The sequence below is a fragment of the Rhodnius prolixus genome, unplaced genomic scaffold (assembly GCF_049639745.1).
Source record: "Rhodnius prolixus isolate KJV_2025 unplaced genomic scaffold, Rpr scaffold_1, whole genome shotgun sequence".
In the NCBI taxonomy this organism is placed as follows: Eukaryota; Metazoa; Arthropoda; class Insecta; order Hemiptera; family Reduviidae; genus Rhodnius; species Rhodnius prolixus.
Window position 1 is genome coordinate 44,474,341 of NW_027411581.1, and position 19,078 is coordinate 44,493,418.

The 19,078-nt window shown below is 32.2% G+C and overlaps 2 protein-coding genes across 4 annotated transcripts; both read right to left on the minus strand.

Annotated features, from left to right (window-relative positions):
- Nucleotides 1-3,388: 3,388 nt before the first annotated feature.
- LOC141460429 (epoxide hydrolase 4-like) lies at nt 3,389-10,622 on the minus strand. The gene is made up of 6 exons (XM_074140419.1): nt 10,289-10,622; nt 10,086-10,210; nt 9,728-10,003; nt 6,752-6,903; nt 6,401-6,649; nt 3,389-3,942 (listed from the first exon to the last, which is right to left on the minus strand). Exons 1-6 carry the CDS (start codon nt 10,487-10,489, stop codon nt 3,776-3,778), a joined length of 1,170 nt encoding a protein of 389 aa, XP_073996520.1. The 5' UTR covers nt 10,490-10,622; the 3' UTR covers nt 3,389-3,775.
- A 442-nt stretch (nt 10,623-11,064) lies between these two features.
- Adck1 (aarF domain containing kinase 1) lies at nt 11,065-19,059 on the minus strand. 3 transcript variants are annotated; one of them, XR_012461989.1, is made up of 10 exons: nt 18,788-19,059; nt 18,565-18,654; nt 18,293-18,496; nt 16,833-16,991; nt 16,520-16,678; nt 13,481-13,744; nt 12,798-12,995; nt 12,582-12,724; nt 11,826-12,046; nt 11,433-11,527 (listed from the first exon to the last, which is right to left on the minus strand). XR_012461989.1 is itself a non-coding variant. In XM_074140377.1 (9 exons), the coding sequence occupies exons 1-9, from the start codon at nt 18,920-18,922 to the stop codon at nt 11,320-11,322; spliced, it is 1,560 nt and encodes a 519-aa protein (XP_073996478.1). In that variant the 5' UTR covers nt 18,923-19,059; the 3' UTR covers nt 11,065-11,319. The 3 variants fall into 3 exon arrangements, 2 of the variants coding, with proteins under 2 accessions (XP_073996478.1, XP_073996486.1); XM_074140377.1 differs by lacking the exon at nt 11,826-12,046 and having other exon boundaries at nt 11,065-11,527; XM_074140385.1 differs by having other exon boundaries at nt 11,433-12,046.
- Between the last annotated feature and the right edge of the window lie 19 nt (nt 19,060-19,078).

Consider the following 19,078-nt stretch of genomic DNA (forward strand, 5'->3'; position numbering starts at 1 on the left):
TAGATGCAAACGAGTTCACAACTTTTTGTGCCAGATTTCTTTCTAAATTTAGAAAAATTTTCATTCGTGACATTGGCGTTATAAAAATCTATTTTTGATTCTGATATTTCAAAAAGGTGTTTTAGTTCATTATTTACATTTTAAGTCAATCTGTTCTATTTGGAGATAATAAACAGATTTTGTAAAATTAGGATCAATCTCGCGAGCCATAAAATTATTCAAGGGTTGGCCACCCCTGACTTAAACCTTCTTTTATGAAGAATGGCCAGAAACAAAGGTGACAAAGTAGGATTCAGGATTCAGCGAAGAACGGAAATCACAGAGCAAATTAATGGCCGCAATTTCTGACACTGCAAGAATTTCAAGTACTTCAAGGCTTTACTTAAGGAGGAGAATAGCATAGAAATTGAAATAATACCCGATACTAGATAGCCTGGAAAGTTGATGACAGAACAGGCCAGGAGGAAAAAGATTGAGAGAAAGACCGTGATCGAGATGGGATCGGATGTTGTGAGGGCACTTCAGAAGATTAGGAATAAGAGCAGAGACAAGAAAAGCTGAAAACAGACAAGAATAAGTGCTTCTGGAGGAAGGCCTGACCCAGTTAGGGCTGCAGTGCTTGTAGTAAGTAAACTTTCATTTTGTCATCCTATGTCATCCTGCTTCTGCTAACAGAAGGATATACTGGACTTATAATAACTAAAGGGTAAAATAATAATTTATGGTTGAGGAAAATTGAAGTAAGATTGAGGTGAACTAATCAACTAAGGAATATCAGCCCGAATGACTTAAAATATTAAAAATAGAGCCTAAAGTATTTAAAGTTTTTCAAGTTGCAATTCTTCCTTTTACTAGCAGTAAGAGGACGTAATAGAAAATTCGAACAGAATGACACATTCCCACGGCTACAAATGAAATATTTTGAGCAAACAGAAAACAAAGGGAGGTACATACATTACAGGTAATCCGCATATAATAATCATGGGTCAAAAGAAATTATTAGAAGACGACAGATGCACAAAGAAGACTTCATGGCACAATGAGCAATCCTATTTGTATTTCCTTTTAGGGACGCTAAAAGATAATGTTGGGAAGAGTTAATTGTTTCACGTAATAATGTGTTTTTCTAAGCGTTGCAAAGTTACGCCGGAGGCAGTCTTTAGAAAATGGTCCAATGAATCTGTAACTTCCCTCCCTGTTATGAATTACATCTCCCTATTCTATTCAACTATTCTAAAATTACATTATTGCTATACATAATGTTTGCTTCTCTGACCATTATCATAGCCAACTGATTACATCATCCCCTTTTACTGGATACCTCAAATGGTGATTATATTACAAAATCCATTTTGCAAGCTCTCTACAAAGACCTTCTGCTTATAATCATCGCAACTCCTACAAAGCAAAGTAAAGAGCAGATAAGAAAATATTATTTTAATACTTTTTTGTTATATTGTTACTTTAACAGTTCCGAATGCTGTTCCCTCCTTTTTTAATAGGTATTTTTTGCTAACTATGCAAGGTCTAGACGAACCCCTACCCTATTCAAAGTCCCAATGAATTGGTCTATTATCTAAGATGCAAACAAGATTCTCTTTTACAAAACCAGAATTCGCAATACTACTTGCAATAACGTTAATCATTTTTCTATAAATATAAGTAAATCAGCGGATAGAAGTGAGACCTCACAGCTACATACAAAAAAAAAAAAAAAAAAGCACACGCAAGTAAAATTGTTTCAATTACGAAATATTGAAATCAAACGAAGATAGTTCCAACCACGACTTCACCTTCTCCTTATAAGATGACAAAGAGTATTATCCATTCTAAACAAATGACGTCAAACACATCACGGCAAATCCCTAAAAATAGCAAAGTCATATGAATTCCCTTCTAGCTCTTCACCTGGATTTCACTGCTACGCCCTTTACGGTCGAAAACAATAGTAAACTCAAACAGCAATAGCATGTATTTTCTACACTTCATGATGAGTTATATTAAAATTATTGCTGATTTTCCACATAATTTAATCGTACTAAGAATTCAATTATTAATGATACTTTTAATATAAATTTTAGAACTAAAGGGTTCATGCCCTCTTTCTACCCAAGGAAGACACCAAAAATTTACTAAATCAGAAGTTAATAAGAATGAAAATGTTCAGGTTTGATTTAAGATGCTATTTAACAAAAGTTAATTATTAGTGAAGAATTTGACTTCGGATGAAATTAGCCAAATTTTAGAGCACCTCTTTTACTCTATTTGAAACTCCAATTTTAAATCTATTCCAACCTTGACTTTAAATTATTAGAAAGTGTTAATTATTTTTGTCAATGTTCAATCAAATAATGGAGAAATGTTAAAATCAATTAAGCATTTACATCAATATTTTACTCGTAAAGGAACAAAAATATAGAAATAATATTACTGAAGTGTTAGGAACTTAATTATACTTATTACATTTTTTCTGCAAGTTGTAAAAATGAGATCTCATTTCAGCTTTATGGTATCAAAAGTTTTTTAAATAATTGATTACACAATAAGTATATGTATTGCAATAGTGGTTTAAAAAAAAAAATTAATAAAAATATATCAGGGTAAAGGATGACCTACAATTCAGTTCAAAGCACAAAAAATTAAACCTAAGAAATCCGTGGCACTTTCCGTCGGCAGATTTTCTGCAAATTTGAAATTTTTGTTATAATTATTTATCATTTACACAGTGATTCGACCGTGTTTTAAGAAATTGCTCTTAAGAGGTGAAACCCCTCTCCCAGAAATGCTTTTAACCGAATTTTCCATGGAAGAAAATACGAAGTTTAAAAAGTGTTTGAACCAGTTTCATGGAAATTAAAAAAAAAAAAAAAGATTTCGTAAATTGATATGGTAGAGTAATTTAATTCAACGGGTCACCAAGAGGGCACCTTTCCTCAGTATATAAAATTGAACGTCCAGCAATTTCCTTTTTTGGATTATGGCAGATACATACAGCCAGCTCATACAAAAGTATATTTAAAAAACAATACATTTCGTATTTAGTGGACATCAAAACTGCTTTTACAGTGAAAAATCTGCATGAACTCTAAACTTGCCCTTAGAGGGGTAGATTAGATTCTTCTAGGTTTGGAAAGATAGCCTATGATACCGAGACCCGGAGGGTCAATAGTGCACACACTGTTTAAGATACCTCTTCTATTCCATCTGTTCCTTGCTACTGCTGGGCAAAGCATGAAGGCGTAGATTTTTGTTCTTCAAACTTACGGAGGGATGAGAGTAAGTAATATTAACGGAAATATTTCCAATAACTGAACTGTTTACTTACCTGATAAGAGGTAGGGATTGGTGAGGACCTACGGAGAGGGAAAGTAAATAAGAGAGACATACACCCTTTGTATTTTCTCTTTTAAAATCAAAAATTAATTTAAGACAATAATGAAAACTTGTATAAAAATAGAGCTTATGTTACAATGAAATTGATTGCAAGGTAGAAACAAGCTTGTTTAACCGATCAAAAACCTATTATTAAATAACTATGATTTCAGCGTATATTGCTAAAAAACTTAAAAAGGTTTCAAATTTTTACAAAAAATTAATGACACCATCAAAATGGAAGTACAATGAACTAATTTCAATAAAACTATGTTGTAATGACAAACAAAAAATATTATGAATTTTGTTTTTAAGAAAATACCAGCAATTATGATTTTACCATTCCAATCATCAGTCTTTATACTATAAAAATATTATACTTTGACACAAAGTTTGAAATTTGCTAAGAATCATATCCTAGAGCCCTAGCTGTAAGGCCATTGGTTTTTTTATGAACTATATCAAATACATTGTTGCCATATTTAACTGTATTAGAAACAGCTCCAAACATTCTATTTACAAGTCCCTGGTTGGATGGTTTTTGAACATCAGCTACTATATTCTGATTACCTGAAAACAGCACAAGAATGCATTTTTTATTTGCTTGTTACATAAGGGTTGTTCGTCAAAAAGTGCACGAAAAAGTGTTGAAAAACACCCAACATTGACCATTTTTTTAGCAAGTAAGGCCCGCTCTAAAACTATTATTATTAATATTTGTATAACTCATAATCCGATTTTGATGAAATTTAGCACGAAGAAGTAGTTAAAGCTTCCCTACGAGATTCTAAAGTGCCACCCAACTCTTACAGCTATTAAAGGAAAATATAACAATCGTGCGCATTTATTGTTTAATTTCTCCTTGCCTTTTAAGAAGAAGTACTAAAAACGCATTAAATTTTATCTTACTTCTCTTAAGAGGAAGTACTGCATTCGCACTTTATGTTATTCACGTACAAATACATTCCTATTTTATTCAAAACGTTTTCCAAAGAAAACAGTCTGTTATTCTTTAAACTATTCTTTTAAAAAATCTCTCCAGTTAAGGGTGTAAAGGTCAATCAACCATTATACATAACTTTTTAAACTGTAAGTTTTTGTCAAGGGGTAGTTACGAGATATAGAAGGTTAAATTTTGGAGGTTTTGAAATTTATTTCATATTTCAAACCTTTGTACCTCGCTTCGTATTCAGTTTTTAATGAATTCTTTACCGAATTGTAGAGAAACGTTTGCTCTATAACTGGTATAAGGTGCAATGTTTTAGTGATTATAGTTTATGAGATATAAATGGTTAAATTCTTAATAAAAGATATGGCTGTTGTCAGTCTCGGCGCTGAACACAGTCACGGAGAGATGTTTGCCCCACGAATGTGCGAGCCCCTCTAAAACTATTACTACTAATTACTCTGTAAATCTCAGCCCGATTTTGATAAAGTTTGGCAGGATGTTAGGGCTTCTCTCCGTGACATTAAAGAGCTTGCACCTACTATGGGAAGTACTAATTGTTCAAATCATTGACGCGTGAACCGATTTACACGAATGAATTGTCATTTGATTCGAAATTCTATGTGGATATAGCTTTTGTGGATTTTGATGTCTACAGCATTAGGCAGCTAGTTTCCGCCTTACAAAATACAAAACAAATAGAATTTATACAATAAGTTTTTAGCGCATGGTCAGATAGAAGGATTTTGTGTTTGTGAAAAAAAAAAATCCCAAAAACTAATATCATAGAAACCTCGAACTTGACATTTCGTTTGTTACTGATACTTAGGTTTTGGTCGAAAATTTCCTTTTGAGAGTTATTGGGAAAGTTCCATGATCGCTCAAAGAAGGCCATCCAGTACAAGTTACTCTTTCGAATATTAGATCATTTAAAAAATGCTATTTTTAACGAAAATCAGTAATCGAAAATTTTGTTTTACATAACAGAATATAAATTTTTGAAATTTTTACAAAAAGGGCTTTAATGATAACATTTTACATGTTGTGAACTACTGATTAAAATTGTTAGGTAGGACAGTTGTACAAGGGTTGATCGTCATATTAGTAAAGTTTAGGTCACAATCGTATTACCCCAAAAAATATTTTAAAATATTATATTATATTATTGTTAAATATATAAAATAACTTAAAATATTTTGTAAACAAAATATAACAGTAAAGTATCTTTTTTTCAGGTCTAATTTAAGATTTTATTTTAATTGCGACTTGAAGTTTTGAGGGCTGTTGGATACAAAAAAACATTTTGAACATAGATATGTATGTCGATTATCAAGGTTCTAGTTTTTTTTTTTTTTTTAACTAACCGTTGGATTCAAGTGCACTACAACAAAACGATACTTTGGTGAATAGTCCAGCTTCTTCCTTTAAATAAATTTTCATTGAAAGATTCGCAACAAAATCGTTAATGTATGGCTTCATCTCAATCTCAGCCCTTAAGTTTTCTTCAGTAGGGAGGAAAATAAAAAGAAGTTTCACTATCATTATAATAGATGACCAAATGACCAACCACAACTTACTGAAATTGACTTTCATTTGCCAAGGAACTCTTTCCTTTATAAAAAAATTTTCATGGAAAAAAGGTTTTTATATGAAGTCATCTACATCGTTCTTATAGCAAAAACAAAAACAAAAAAAATCATTAAAAAGTGGCTAAAAATTCCTTCAAGAAATCGCACTTTCAGTTCTACCGATTTCACAAAATTTTAGCAATAAATTCAATGCACGTTAATAGCTGCATAATTAAAACAAGAAGCTCGCCTTGCCAAGCGTTTAGCACCCTTATACAACTGTCGAGGTTGTATAAGGGTTAATCGTCAAAAAATGCACGAAAAAGCGTTACATTGAAAAACACCCAACTTTGACTTTGTACTCCGGTTATGGGGCCTTCCACTGGGTTGGAAGAGCGGATTGCTGTCACAAATTAGATCGCTTCGCAATATATAAGGTGCTTAAAAATTAACCCCTTTCCATTCATTCGCAAACGTGTAGTCAACTAAACGATATTAATTGAAACAAACTTACCAGTTAAAAAGTTTAATAATATTTTATTAACTTCTTCAGGTTGTTCTTGATGAGGAAAATGAGATGCATTGTTAATAACTTTAAGAGAAAATTTTTCAATAAAATCTGTGGATTGAATAATGCTCTCAATTAAAACTGATTTATCCTTATTCCCTGCTATTAGCAAAGTAGACACCTGATAGCTTTCATAAATATTTAACCTCCAATATGGAAATGTTCGAAAATAATTAATTGCGCCGGTCCAGTCTTCTAAAAAAATATACGAAACCAAAAAAATTTGAAAATTTCTTAAATATTTACAAAATAGCAGGAAAGTGATACATAACTATACATTAAAATTCTAATCCTTACCTTTTCGTGCAAAAGCGTATTTATAGGCTTCAAGATATTCTTGACACCTACTATTGTTTACTAAATGAGGATAAACCTTATTTAAAATCGTAAGGTTTCCATCTAAAGCCTTCAATTCAGGGAGTTCAGGTAACTGACAAAATTGGACCCATCTGGAAAAAAACAAGAACTGCATTACACTTGGTGCGTAGCATTAATTGCATTCGGAAAGAAACATTAAGCAATACCAATGTTGGTCTTTTCTTCCAAATCTCATATGTTTAACTTATAAATGTATTAACTGTTGCAACTATTACTGGGGAAAAACACACGATTTATAATCCAAACTTTCCATCACTCAAGAATTAAGCCAAATACTTTACAGTATGATAAAAATATTCTTTGGAAGGTGTTAGAAAAATTTGTAAAGACTCATTCATACAAAGCTTTCCACCAAATTCTTTTTCTCATTTCTACTTGTCTGCAGTTAAGTTCAATTGTGTGGAAAATGCTGACTTTACTACTCAGAGATCATCTCCCTTCTACTCTTGTTTGGTTTAGTGCAGAAGCAAATTATGAATAAACTTTTTTCAATTACTATCTAGCATTTTCTAAACGATGAAGCTCCATTTTTTTCAATAAATGAGCTTAATTATTTTCACAACCCAGGTGCCACAGTTAGAGGCGAGACCTGTAAAGCTAATATGTATTGTGGTACTGGATTCGATCCCCGGCCTTAGGCCTTGGATTTTATTTAATGGTCAATAAAAGAAATTTATAGTAAAGTATGTCTGCTAGTCGCCTCAGTCCACGACACCTAATTGGTAGTTGGACTTAAAGCCCGCCTGAAAAAATAGTCAATTACTTTACTTTACTTTTCACAATCCATTAACAATAGCCATCAAACAATATTAAACGAAGTAGGCAAGTGTAGCACCAAGATTCAAACTGGTATTCAGGAAAAGGAAGATTTATTTGAAATTATTGGAAGCCACAATGATTTGATGTTCATTACATTTTGATGTTATACTCTCTGACGGTCTCATGACCTGTCAGTTGTTTAATATTTTTGTGTTAATGTATTATAATTGTATTTTTCCCCCTCTATAAATAAAGGCTTATTACTGTTCATTATTTTTTGAGACTGATTCATAGATTCAATATTATGAAAAAATTACTACCAGTTTCAATCATGATATATTTTTTTTATATAGTCCCTAGGTCGAAAGCTCGGCATAATAAAAATATATCATGACTGAAACTGGTAGTTATTTTTTCATCATAAAGGCTTATTGTTATATTATATTATTGTTATTATTATTATTTTCATGTTATACGATTCACTGAGAAAATTAAAAAGCATTTTCTGAAAACGATCTGTTTATGGTTTTGCTGGATTTCTGCCAAACTGTCCCTAATGCTTGCTGAACTAATTTTGAAAATCTTTTACCTGTTGCCGGTGGTAAACTACTAAGTAATCTAGGATGGTAATGTTTTATTAGATTATCTGAATCTGATAAAGTTGCTGAAAAAAGCAGTAGCAATTCGTCAGATTCCAAGTCATATTGGAAATTCTGTTGGGTTTTTAATTTTTTGTAGGAATGAAATAACTAAGTGATTATCTGGTACTATTATACTTACTAAAATCAATGTTGTCTGCAGCTGATTTTATTAGTTCATACGTGATTTGGCTTTGGTCAGTATTTTTTCTTTCATTTTTGTTTAGAAAGAAAGGCTTAAGAATATTACGCTAATGAAAAATTAATAATTTCTTAGCAGTAAATATAAGCATATATAAAAAATAGATTTACATAAACATCAGAACCAAAATCAATCAATATATGTATGTTGATTACCACAACGAAAAACTAATGATTTAACAAATACAACAAATAAATAAAACTCAGCTCTAAATTTAACTAATTCTAAAAAAATTTAATTTAAACAAATTTTGGTATATCTTATTTTTTCGGCGTATTATTCATTTCCACAGGAGACAGTCCCGACACAAACTGTAATTGCTGAAGCAATAGTTTATTTAACTCTACTTTGTTCGTTTTTTATTTATTTTAATACGATTTCATTAGTTTTCTTTTTTCTAACATTCATTAGTGGAAACAATTGGACGCAGTATCCTCCTTTATGGAACCTGTCTTCTGCGGTGGGATAAGTGACAGGATCCTTGATGGTTCAAGAAGGAGAGAAAGACAACATAAAAGATAAAGAGTGACCTTCCAGGACCGAAGAAGGCGAAGATATGGCAAGGCAAGTACAAGATATCTCAGGCAAGCCTTAGTATGAGCAAGAATAGGCTGCACAAGCGGACAATTTTCGACTCGTTGTACACCTGAAAAAGCTGGGCCTGGAATGCGAAAGCTCTAGCAGATTCTATAGGTGATGAGGAGTAATTCACCTCCTGACAGGCGGCGAAGATTTAGACTGTTCAAAGATTTAGATTGCTGGGTAGGTACTCAACTATGGAAAAGGATTTACTTTCCCTAGAACCCTTTAAGACCCTAGAGTTTTCTCAGAGGTATCGAATTGAAAGAAGTAGCGGGATAGAGGGGCCCAATGAATCTACAAAGGTCGCAGCGTATATACTTTCATATAAGTTAAATGTTTAATTTAAGGAGGAAGAATGTGTGATGTAAACACATTTTTAAATATTATTATTTTATTTTTATTTTTTGTCAACACTCATCTTTCCTTAAGACCATTATAATCAGAAATGAACCATATTTCGTCAAATCAATTGGGAATAATTATCAATAAATTGCAAAATTTGTAAACAATTTAGGATTCAGAGATTCAATGTGAGCGTTAGAATATTTATTTTTTACCCTAGGAATCATAAATGGGCTACCGTTGGAAATAAAATAGATAGTGTACTTAAGAGTTTGATCACTTGCAACAAACGAGAAAAAAAATCTGAAAGTGTTCGTACTTCATATTAGTTATTTTTGCATAAGAAGCTACACAAGAGTTATCCTAACTTACCTTAAGTTGAATTCACTTGTGGACGGCAATGTTGACCAGTATAAGTTAGGGTGCGGAGCGGATATTGCCACAAATTTCTCCACTATATCTGGATACAAATGAACAATAAACCATCCAAACAATGCTCCAATATCATGTCCAATAATAATGCACCTTCTATACCCTAATAATGTAATTAAATCATTAAATTCTTTCGCCAGTTTCTGAACTCCGTAACTGCTTTTACTTTGTGGTTTATCAGAATCACCGAAACCTTTCATATCCATAGCTATAACTCTGGAGAAATACAAAATATGAATAGAACTTTTTGGAAAATTGTGTAAGTTTCAAGCTTTACCTTTTAAAACAAGATTAATACCTAAAGTGTTTGGCAAGTACTGGAATTTGATAATGCCAAGAAATCCAACAATCTGGAAAACCATGAAGCATTATAACTAAAGGATTCCTTTTTTCTCCAGCTTCTATATAATGAAATTTTACTTCCTATAAGAATGGTTTAGTTATTTAAATAAAATGTAATCTTAATGAGAAAATTTAATCTTAGCAAAACTTTCCACTTACCTTTAATTTTATATATGAATGGTGACCTAAAGAATTATCAATTAAGCAGTCAGGAGGATTTCCTGAATTTTCTTTTGAATTTGATATCCATAAATTTTTCACCAAATGTTTTATTAAAAATAATGAACCCCAAAATAATGAATATAATTTTAACGTAATGACTTCTAAAATAGGTATCTTCACAATGTCTAAGTTTTCCATTGAAATACAATAAACAGTAAGAACTAGACAGACGAGTTCTTATCAACACTTTGTAACCATCATGCCATGTTACAACAAACACTACTTAATAACATCACGCGCCCACCACCTTGTTCATACTCCTACCACAACAGTTCAACACATGACGTAAACAGCTTATCGCATTGATAAATTTTATAATAGCCCTCATGATTTAGTTCGTCTCGTATAATTAAAACATTGAAGAGAGTGCTATCTCCTGGCAAAATATTTCATTGCAAGAAAAATTAGGAAGTTCACCTTCTATTACATTAAAAAAATAAAAATTGAAAAGAAGCAGCAGAAGTCAGCGTTTAATAAACTTTTTTTAAAAAAAATAAAATGTACATGAAATAATCCAAGATATCATCACTAAAGATAATTGCATAAGAAGGTTGAATTATTTTTTTTCTGATAGCATAAATACAAATAATTAAAGTATTAGGGAATACGGTAATTTTTATTCTACTCGACCTCACCAGAATGACTTTTCCCTACAAAAGTACTTTTTATTTAAATTTTTGTACACATTTTACGTTCTAAAAAAAAATAATAAACACAATACGATACGTTTTTATTATTATAATTACATTTACATTTATTGCAACTCATTTTTCTTTTTACATATTTTAATACAAGTTCTTGACAGGTACAACATTGGTAACAGCAGATTCTTAATAGTAATAAATCGCGTATGCACTTGAAAACTTGCTTAATTAAATGTATTATAAAACTATTACAATGACAATTATCAGTATTAGATACAGTAAATTAATATGCAGTAATGAATTAACAGGAAAGAAGACCGCTTATTAGTACATGAACGTAATGTTTTTGAACGCAGATTTTACAGATACTGTTTTAATACATAAATAAAAATAATAAATCATTACTTTGAAAAGATTCCAGTTTTCTTCCACTGCAGTTTTGTATCTGCTAATTACGCTCTTACACTGCTTCATCTTACATTCATAAACGCATTGAATGCAAGATTTGGACATAATAATAAATGAAGACATTCTGAAATAAGAAATTTTTTAAAATTATATTATAATAAACTCTAAAGATCGGGGAATGTGTTAATAAAACATTTTATAATGAACTAGTTTACAGAAGTATTGTGCTACGAGAAGGAATAATGTATTTTAATTTGAGAGAAAATAATATTTTCAAGGAAAGTGACGAAGATAATTACTCAGATTAATCACCAAAAAATCTTGCGGAACAGGAATAAATGGCGCGGAATTTTTGCTTTACAATACAATAAACGGCTCTCTAAAAAAAATGAAATTGATATATATCATTTCACTATTGTTACCTGTTTACTAACTCTTTGGCGCTAAAACTCACTGCTGGTCCTGGCCTACACAAGAATTCTACGCCCTATCTCTATAGCCCTCACTGCGATCCATCATTAGCAGTATCATTCGCGACAATATCCTGCCATCTTATTTTCGGCCTACCAACCTTAATTTTTCTCACTAGTTCATTGAAAAACGCTCTTCTGGGAACACAAGATGGAGTGTTTTTTTTCTCGGCCTACAGGCACATAAAATAACTTTAACATCATGTCGCGAGCAGCAACTGGAGCCTTTCATAGTCCTTTATAAAATACATCCTTGTTCTCTTCTGCCGCTACACACTAGGAAAACTAGTGTAATTACAGTGTAGTAGGTGTGTACACACTAAAAGCACTATAACTGAAAAGGCTTCCATTCAGACAGATATTACATATTCTTCGGCCGAATGGTTCAAAATCAATTACTTGGTGTGCAACCGTAATTGACTTGCTATTTATTTTTTTATTCAAAGTTATAAGTTTTATATTCAGGGTTCTGAATATTTATTGCATTGTAGGATTATTAAAGCTGAACAGAAGTTGGACACGAACTTAAACAGAACTTATAAAGCACATTAAAATGTGTACTCATAATAAATTTACCCATAAATTTAATAATTTGTGTGCAATAAATAAAATATAAAAAAATTGGTTATTAAACATTACAATCTTATTAGACTACGAATACATTTGGCTTAGTCCTAAAAAAAAATCAATAAATAAATGAAAGGCTACCTGTTATGAGTTTTTAATGAGAATTCAATGCCTCTCAATAAGTCGTTTGTCTTCAATATCAACAACATTTCTTTGTTCACCAGTGCTAAAGTTTCTGATATTTTAGCCAGAAATGTAGGAATGTTTAATTGAAATTCTTCTTTCTACAAAGAATTTGTTTTTAAAGCAAGCAATAATTAAAAATTAAAATTATTAACGCACTGCACCATGTTATACCTCTTTCACAGAATGTTTCGTAATTGTAATTCCAGATTCAATTGCATTCCAGGATCGACCTGACACCATACATGCAAATAAGCCGTACAGAGATCCAACACCAAGAGCAGCAGAATGTTTTTTCATGCCTACCATATCTTTATTTAATATGCTAAGCCATAATCCGGAATACTCTTTCCTCACATTATCACTCAGGTACTAGAAAAAAACAATATTTATTTTGTTGTTGTTTTAGCTGTTTATCCAACAGCAGGAAGGTTGGTTTCTTTCTCTTTTTTAGGATCAATAGGTCTACATCCTGAGGTGGCCCTTGGCTACCGTAGTTAAGGAACTACTTTCTGAGTAGGCTTTCAGCCCGGTGTAGGCCACTGGTTTCCAGTGTTTAAAAATTTCTATAAAAAACAAACAAACAAACTGATGAATGAAGCACTCAGACAATTTCCTTCAGTTATTAAGTTTTAAATTTAAATCTGAAGGATTATAAAACTGAAATAATGATTCGAACATCTATTATGAATATACTATTCTTATTCAGATACGATGCTATGTTTGGCTATAAAAATTGAGAAAACTTCACGTTTTTGACTGTAACTTCTAAATCTAATTAAACAAAAATCATCAAGATATGTAGCAAAACCATTCATAAATAGTTTAAATATATGTCAGAATCTAAATGAACTTACTGCATATAATCCATGGTCCAACAAAATAATGGATGCTTCCCCGTTATGCAATTTGTTTACAAGAATATTGCCAGGATGTGGGTCACTGTGTACGTAACCTTTATGGAAAATCATTTCAGCATAGAGTAGTCCTAATTTATCAGACACTTCAAAAGGGTTTATACCATTATTGATCATGTATTTAACATCATTTACTTGACCACCTTCTACAAATTCCATTGTCAAAACTCTCTTGGTGCTTAAATCATCATACACATCTGGGACCTAAACAAAAATTTAAATGTATAAGACTGAAGTTATTGTGCTAATGGACTGCTAACTTCTTGAAAACCACCCATGTTGTTGGGTGAAACCAAAGAGACCAACATTGTGTTTTGTTGCTTTCTATTTTTCCAACTTTCGACATCATTGACTGTTACTTTCAGGCAGAGGACAAAAATTATAACGAAAATATTGATGTGTACTTGTTGACTATAGCAACAACTTGGGTTGTCAATATTTTTTTCAAGAAGTTTTAACATTACCAATTAAAAAACAAGATATTACTGAACATAAATATAAAACATATACTCATAATATAGTTTGTCTTAAGACAAAAATAATAAACTTTTAAGGGAGCCACTGCAGGCTCAGAAAACACATGCATCGCATGGGCCTGGCAGATGATAGCCTCTGTAGGTTCTGTCAGAAGAGGAGGAAACGGCACTGCACGTGTTGTGTCAGTGTGAGGGGCTCGTGTGGCTAAGGATGTTACTTCTCAGGGAGGCAAAACCAAGGCCTGTGAGCTTTACCCAAGAGTCGCTCTCCAGCATTAAGAGTCTGATTAAAAGGACAGGTCTGGAGAGTGAGCTTTAGAGTGAGGGGAGCCACAATAGATCCAAAGGGGTCGCAGTGAAGTAGGCCTTGAGGCCGCCCTAGTCTAGTCTAGTCTAATCTAATCTAATCTAATCTCAGGGAAGGGATTAGCTACGCGGTTAGCGAACTGGATTCCCACGCGGAGGTCCCGGGTTCGAATCCAGCTGCTAACTCTTAGATTTTCTCTTCCTAGGAGCTTCTTACAGCTCACTGTCCGTCCGGTGATGGACAGTGTTGTCTGTAAAGAGAGAACACTGTCCGGAGGCCGACAGTGCACTGAAAAAAGCTCCGGGCACTAATAACCTCAGCTGTTGATGCGCCAAAAAAAAAGAAAAGAAAAGAATACACTTTTAACTAAAGCATTTTGAAAATTACATTTATTTCAACTCCGCCAAAGCGGGCTGAAACCAATGTTGAAAAAGAAGGAAGGAACAATAACCTGAGGGGTTACAATAAGGAGTTAAAACGGGTGTCTGCTAAAGGGTAAAGAGTGAAGTTCTCAGGCGCCTAAAGAAGGCATCCCCTTCATTAAGTAAAAAATGTGGATCAATCTCTATCGATACACTTCAAAAACCTAATGGGTAAAAATAACAGGAAAAGAGAAAAGATGGCCTTCCAATTAAGATTTCCTAATATCGGGCTTAGTGCGGGAAAATGTTTACGAATTAGAACAAGGTACGTGAAAGGAATTAACGGTATTGTGAAAAGATTGATAGATGAGGTAAAGATATCTGGATTTCTAGAAAATAACTGAAACAAAAAGAAAGGAGAGAAGTATCGATTTTCTTAAAATATGATACACTTATTAATTCCTAAGGTCACGATGATGAAAGAGCGAATAGAAGAGTAGGACGTATTGTATATTTCATAAAAATGAAGCCAGGTTGATCAAGGACTGGAAAGATTATAGATAAGGGAAAGATGACGCGGAAAGCTAAGAATACCCTACGTATGTGTACGCTAGGGATGCAATACAGATGACGCAATCCGAAAATTTCATTGAAAAAATGCTAAATGAAAATATACCATAATATCTGTTGAGGGCATTTGACGACAGTGCTGAAAATTTGATTTATATCAGAGAAAGACTTCATAATGACATGAGCAAAATTATTATTGGATGTGAAAAACAAAACGATGTATAAGAGAATAACATCTCTTAATAGAAATTTTCAATGCTCTGAAGTGAGGATTCTATATAAAATGAAGTACGGAGGACACTAAAGTCAACGTAGATACAAATCTAACCTAACTTACGGCAGTAAGTAGTAGACTCTCACAGCAGAACCACGTAATAAAATTCAGGCAGCAGAAATGGGTTTGAGAAGAAAAGAAAGAACAAGAAAAACAAACTACGCAACTATGGAAAGAGGCCTTTTTAAAATTAAGAATACCGGGAGATAAAAGTAGTAAAATCGTCTAGAGAATAATAATAATAATAATGTGTGTTTATTAAATAACGATACAAAATAATACAAAACATAATGAACAGAAAACTAAAAAAAACAACACAATGCACGGACATTATGTCCGTATGCAGAGGTTGACCTCACTTACAAAAATACATACAGTTATTCAAATATTTTTCATCTATGAAAACTTAGTTTTTTCTTTTTACTACCAAAAACAAAAAAATTCTTTACCACAGAAATATAAATAGCAATCGCAAAATAATATTAACAAATTTAAATTAATTATTGAAATCCGCAAAATGTAATCAAAACCTTCACTTAAATAAAGTAAATTTAAAAATTGAAATTAGATATCAAAAACTGTCTGTAATTAGCAGCCTCCAAGTGGTACCAATAAAGGCGCTTAAAACTATTATTCTGCCCATTCAGGTAACTAATTATTTCAGTTTTAGTTAGCGTTTTCTTGTCGAACTACAGGATTCTAAATTCTTTAAGAACTGGACATTTAGCTACATAATGAAATAAATGTTCAGCTACATTGATATTTCACATTGAACAAAACGTCTAGAGGATAAGAATGAGCAGATAGGGCCAGCAGAGAAGTACTATGGGAGAAGAGCTCTACACATAGGGAAGAAAACTATTAGATTAAGCATACTTGTTTGCAAAATAGAACTTAATTTTAGTGCAAATTGATCAATAAAATGTAACCTATGTAAATAATTTTTTCGGAAGGATTAGCAATTCAAATTTAAAAAAAAATATAAATTACCTTGAGCCAATGAAAATGTTTGAACATATCCTTTGCTTTTTTAGTATTGGCAGCTTCTTCTGTAAAATCTAATTCACGTGGAATGTTCTTCTTACTTTCATCCACAAGCCATTTGATCTTGAACTCAGGAAATATCTTCGATGCAATCATGACCAATACCTTTACAGCAGACGATAAATTATATAATTCCTAGTAAATTTATTTTAACCGTCTCTGCAAAGTTGTACACATTAACAAAAATATAAACTAAATATAAAAATATATAAAACTAAAATATAAAAATTAAAAAAAAAATAATAGGAAAAATATAAACCTCCATGGTTGCCATGTCAACCATAGCATTTCCTTTAACAGAAGGATGTTGGACTTTGACAGCAACTACGCTTCCATCCTTTAATTTCGCTTTATGTACTTGGGCTAGTGAAGCAGTACCAACCGGTTCTGGAGAAAATTCAGTAAACAACTCAAGAGGCTAAAAAAATTTGGATTAATATTATTTTACAAAGAAAGCAGCTGGATTTCTGAATCACATGCATTCCTATAAAAGATCATCAACTATCTTCAAATTGAAACCATGCAACACACAAGTGAACTTGGTTATCTGTCTACTCTAATGGAAGTGCTAAACACATCTGAATTACGCGACATTCCCTTTTCTCTATGTTTATCTCTAGAGCTTTAATGAGGACACCTATTTGTAGACATCAATAAATTAATAGAAATATAAGCGTGTGCATTCTTCAAAAATGCTTGTTGTTCTTCGACCTCCAAGTCATTTCTTTACCCATGAAACTGGCTTTTAGAAAAAGAGATTACTTTCTTATTAACAATAATTAGGATATCTCTTTTCTTCTAGAGTTACTTAATGACATCCCAACATCAGAAATGTAAAAGTACAGATTGTCCAATATAAAAAGTGTCATCCCATTCATAAATTTGTATCTGCTTCCCAACAATACAATCCAGGATCTGGATTCATATAGGATCATCACACATCACAGTTATAAGTATCAACAATAGCCGTTATGTTGTCCCACAATCTGAAATATAAACCTGTCTAATGGGATTTTTAGCCTCAGAGGCTACTCGACAAATTTGTACACTGTTTGGGTAAGAAGCAGTTGCTACAAGAACATCCCGAAAGTAGTTTGAACGTTTCCCACCAGAGCAAATTTTAGAAAAATGACTCTGCGATCTGGTAGTCCGTTATGAGAATAAGGTTCATTTGAACAATTTGATTGACATGAATCTTTGTCACTAGCAAGCGAAATGAAGACTAACCGATCACTTGCAAAGTATAGGAAAATTCCAGAAATTGGGTTCTTGGAAGTCCACCCAAACCGAAGACCAGAATCTGCGTGTTGCCGACTGCGTATTATCAAAACATTCTTGGCTGCACTAACTATCTCTCGTTCGAATTATTATACTACTTATACATATGGGACAACTTAAATGAGAAAGTCCTTAGGATGAAAGTCATTTCTTCAAGAGTCTTGGCAGGTGACCACAAGCTAAATTTGCTCTAACTCTCTAACAGACATATTGTATATACTACAATACAACTGCTTGGGTCCAGGTAACCACAAGCAAACTCAAGTAAATAACCACATTCACTCACTCCAACGCCTTAACATATTGACTAAATTTTATCAATACACACTGACATGTAACTGCCACGATAACTCTTTATACCCCTTCTTTTCAACCTAGGTATGTAAAAAAAACGTATTAAGATAACAAGAAACACATAAAAGGCACTGTGAAAGCATTTACATCTTGCTTCAATTCTTCTTTTATAACAAAAAATATATCATTTAAAGAAGAAGAAGGAGCCTGGCTATGCAATACTCTCATGGTTTCAATATATTCTTGCGGAAGAAGGTAATCTAAGGCACCTATGTGTTGGCCCACTTTGATAAAAACACCTTTATTAGCACAGCATAATTCCAGAAGTTTTTCTGCAGCATCTTTATGAACCTGAAGAAAAATAATCTTCTATTAACTAAAACTTTTTTATTTTAAAAAAACAAATTTTTATAATTTACCTTTGACTTAAGGTCACTGTACTCAATACTAGATGGATCTAAAGAAGTACTGTACAACGTCCTTTTGTAATGTAATGCAATATTAGCCGCCTAAAATACAATTTTTATTACTGAGGCAATCACAAGTACAATTTAACGAACTGACCAAAAAAAGAAAACAAAAATAAAAAATTTGCAGCCTTAAAATTGCTTTGATATAAATATAAAAAGATAAATTATTTACCGCAAATGCTGCCCGTCCAAACCTGATAAATCCTACATCTTCAATTTTATTCTGATTACCCCTGAGAGAAATAATAGTTCCTACTGCTACTGATCCATAAAGAGCGTACTTCAATATCTTGCGCGATGCATACATCAGAAACACATCAATTATTCTAACAATTACCTAACCATTTTGCAACCTTCCCCATATCCTTATCTTCACCAGAAGCACTTTAGACACTTAATTCTCATAAAAAATTTTTAAATTTCTCTAATCTTATTAATTTTACATTAATTTATATTTATTTAA

What these genes read in the sequence shown, in the direction of transcription:
- LOC141460429 (XM_074140419.1), bottom strand. Translation starts at nt 10,489, where the DNA reads ATGGAAAACTTAGACATTGTGAAGATACCTATTTTAGAAGTCATTACG. An exon ending in ATTCATATATAAAATTAAAG is followed by an intron (nt 10,211 to 10,288) that starts GTAAGTGGAAAG and finishes CCATTCTTATAG; the next exon opens with GAAGTAAAATTTCATTATAT. An exon ending in ATTATTAAACTTTTTAACTG is followed by an intron (nt 3,943 to 6,400) that starts GTAAGTTTGTTT and finishes TGCTGTTTTCAG; the next exon opens with GTAATCAGAATATAGTAGCT.
- Adck1 (XM_074140377.1), bottom strand. Translation starts at nt 18,922, where the DNA reads ATGTATGCATCGCGCAAGATATTGAAGTACGCTCTTTATGGATCAGTA. An exon ending in ACAGTGACCTTAAGTCAAAG is followed by an intron (nt 18,497 to 18,564) that starts GTAAATTATAAA and finishes ATTTTTCTTCAG; the next exon opens with GTTCATAAAGATGCTGCAGA. An exon ending in CGAAACATTCTGTGAAAGAG is followed by an intron (nt 12,725 to 12,797) that starts GTATAACATGGT and finishes AATTCTTTGTAG; the next exon opens with AAAGAAGAATTTCAATTAAA.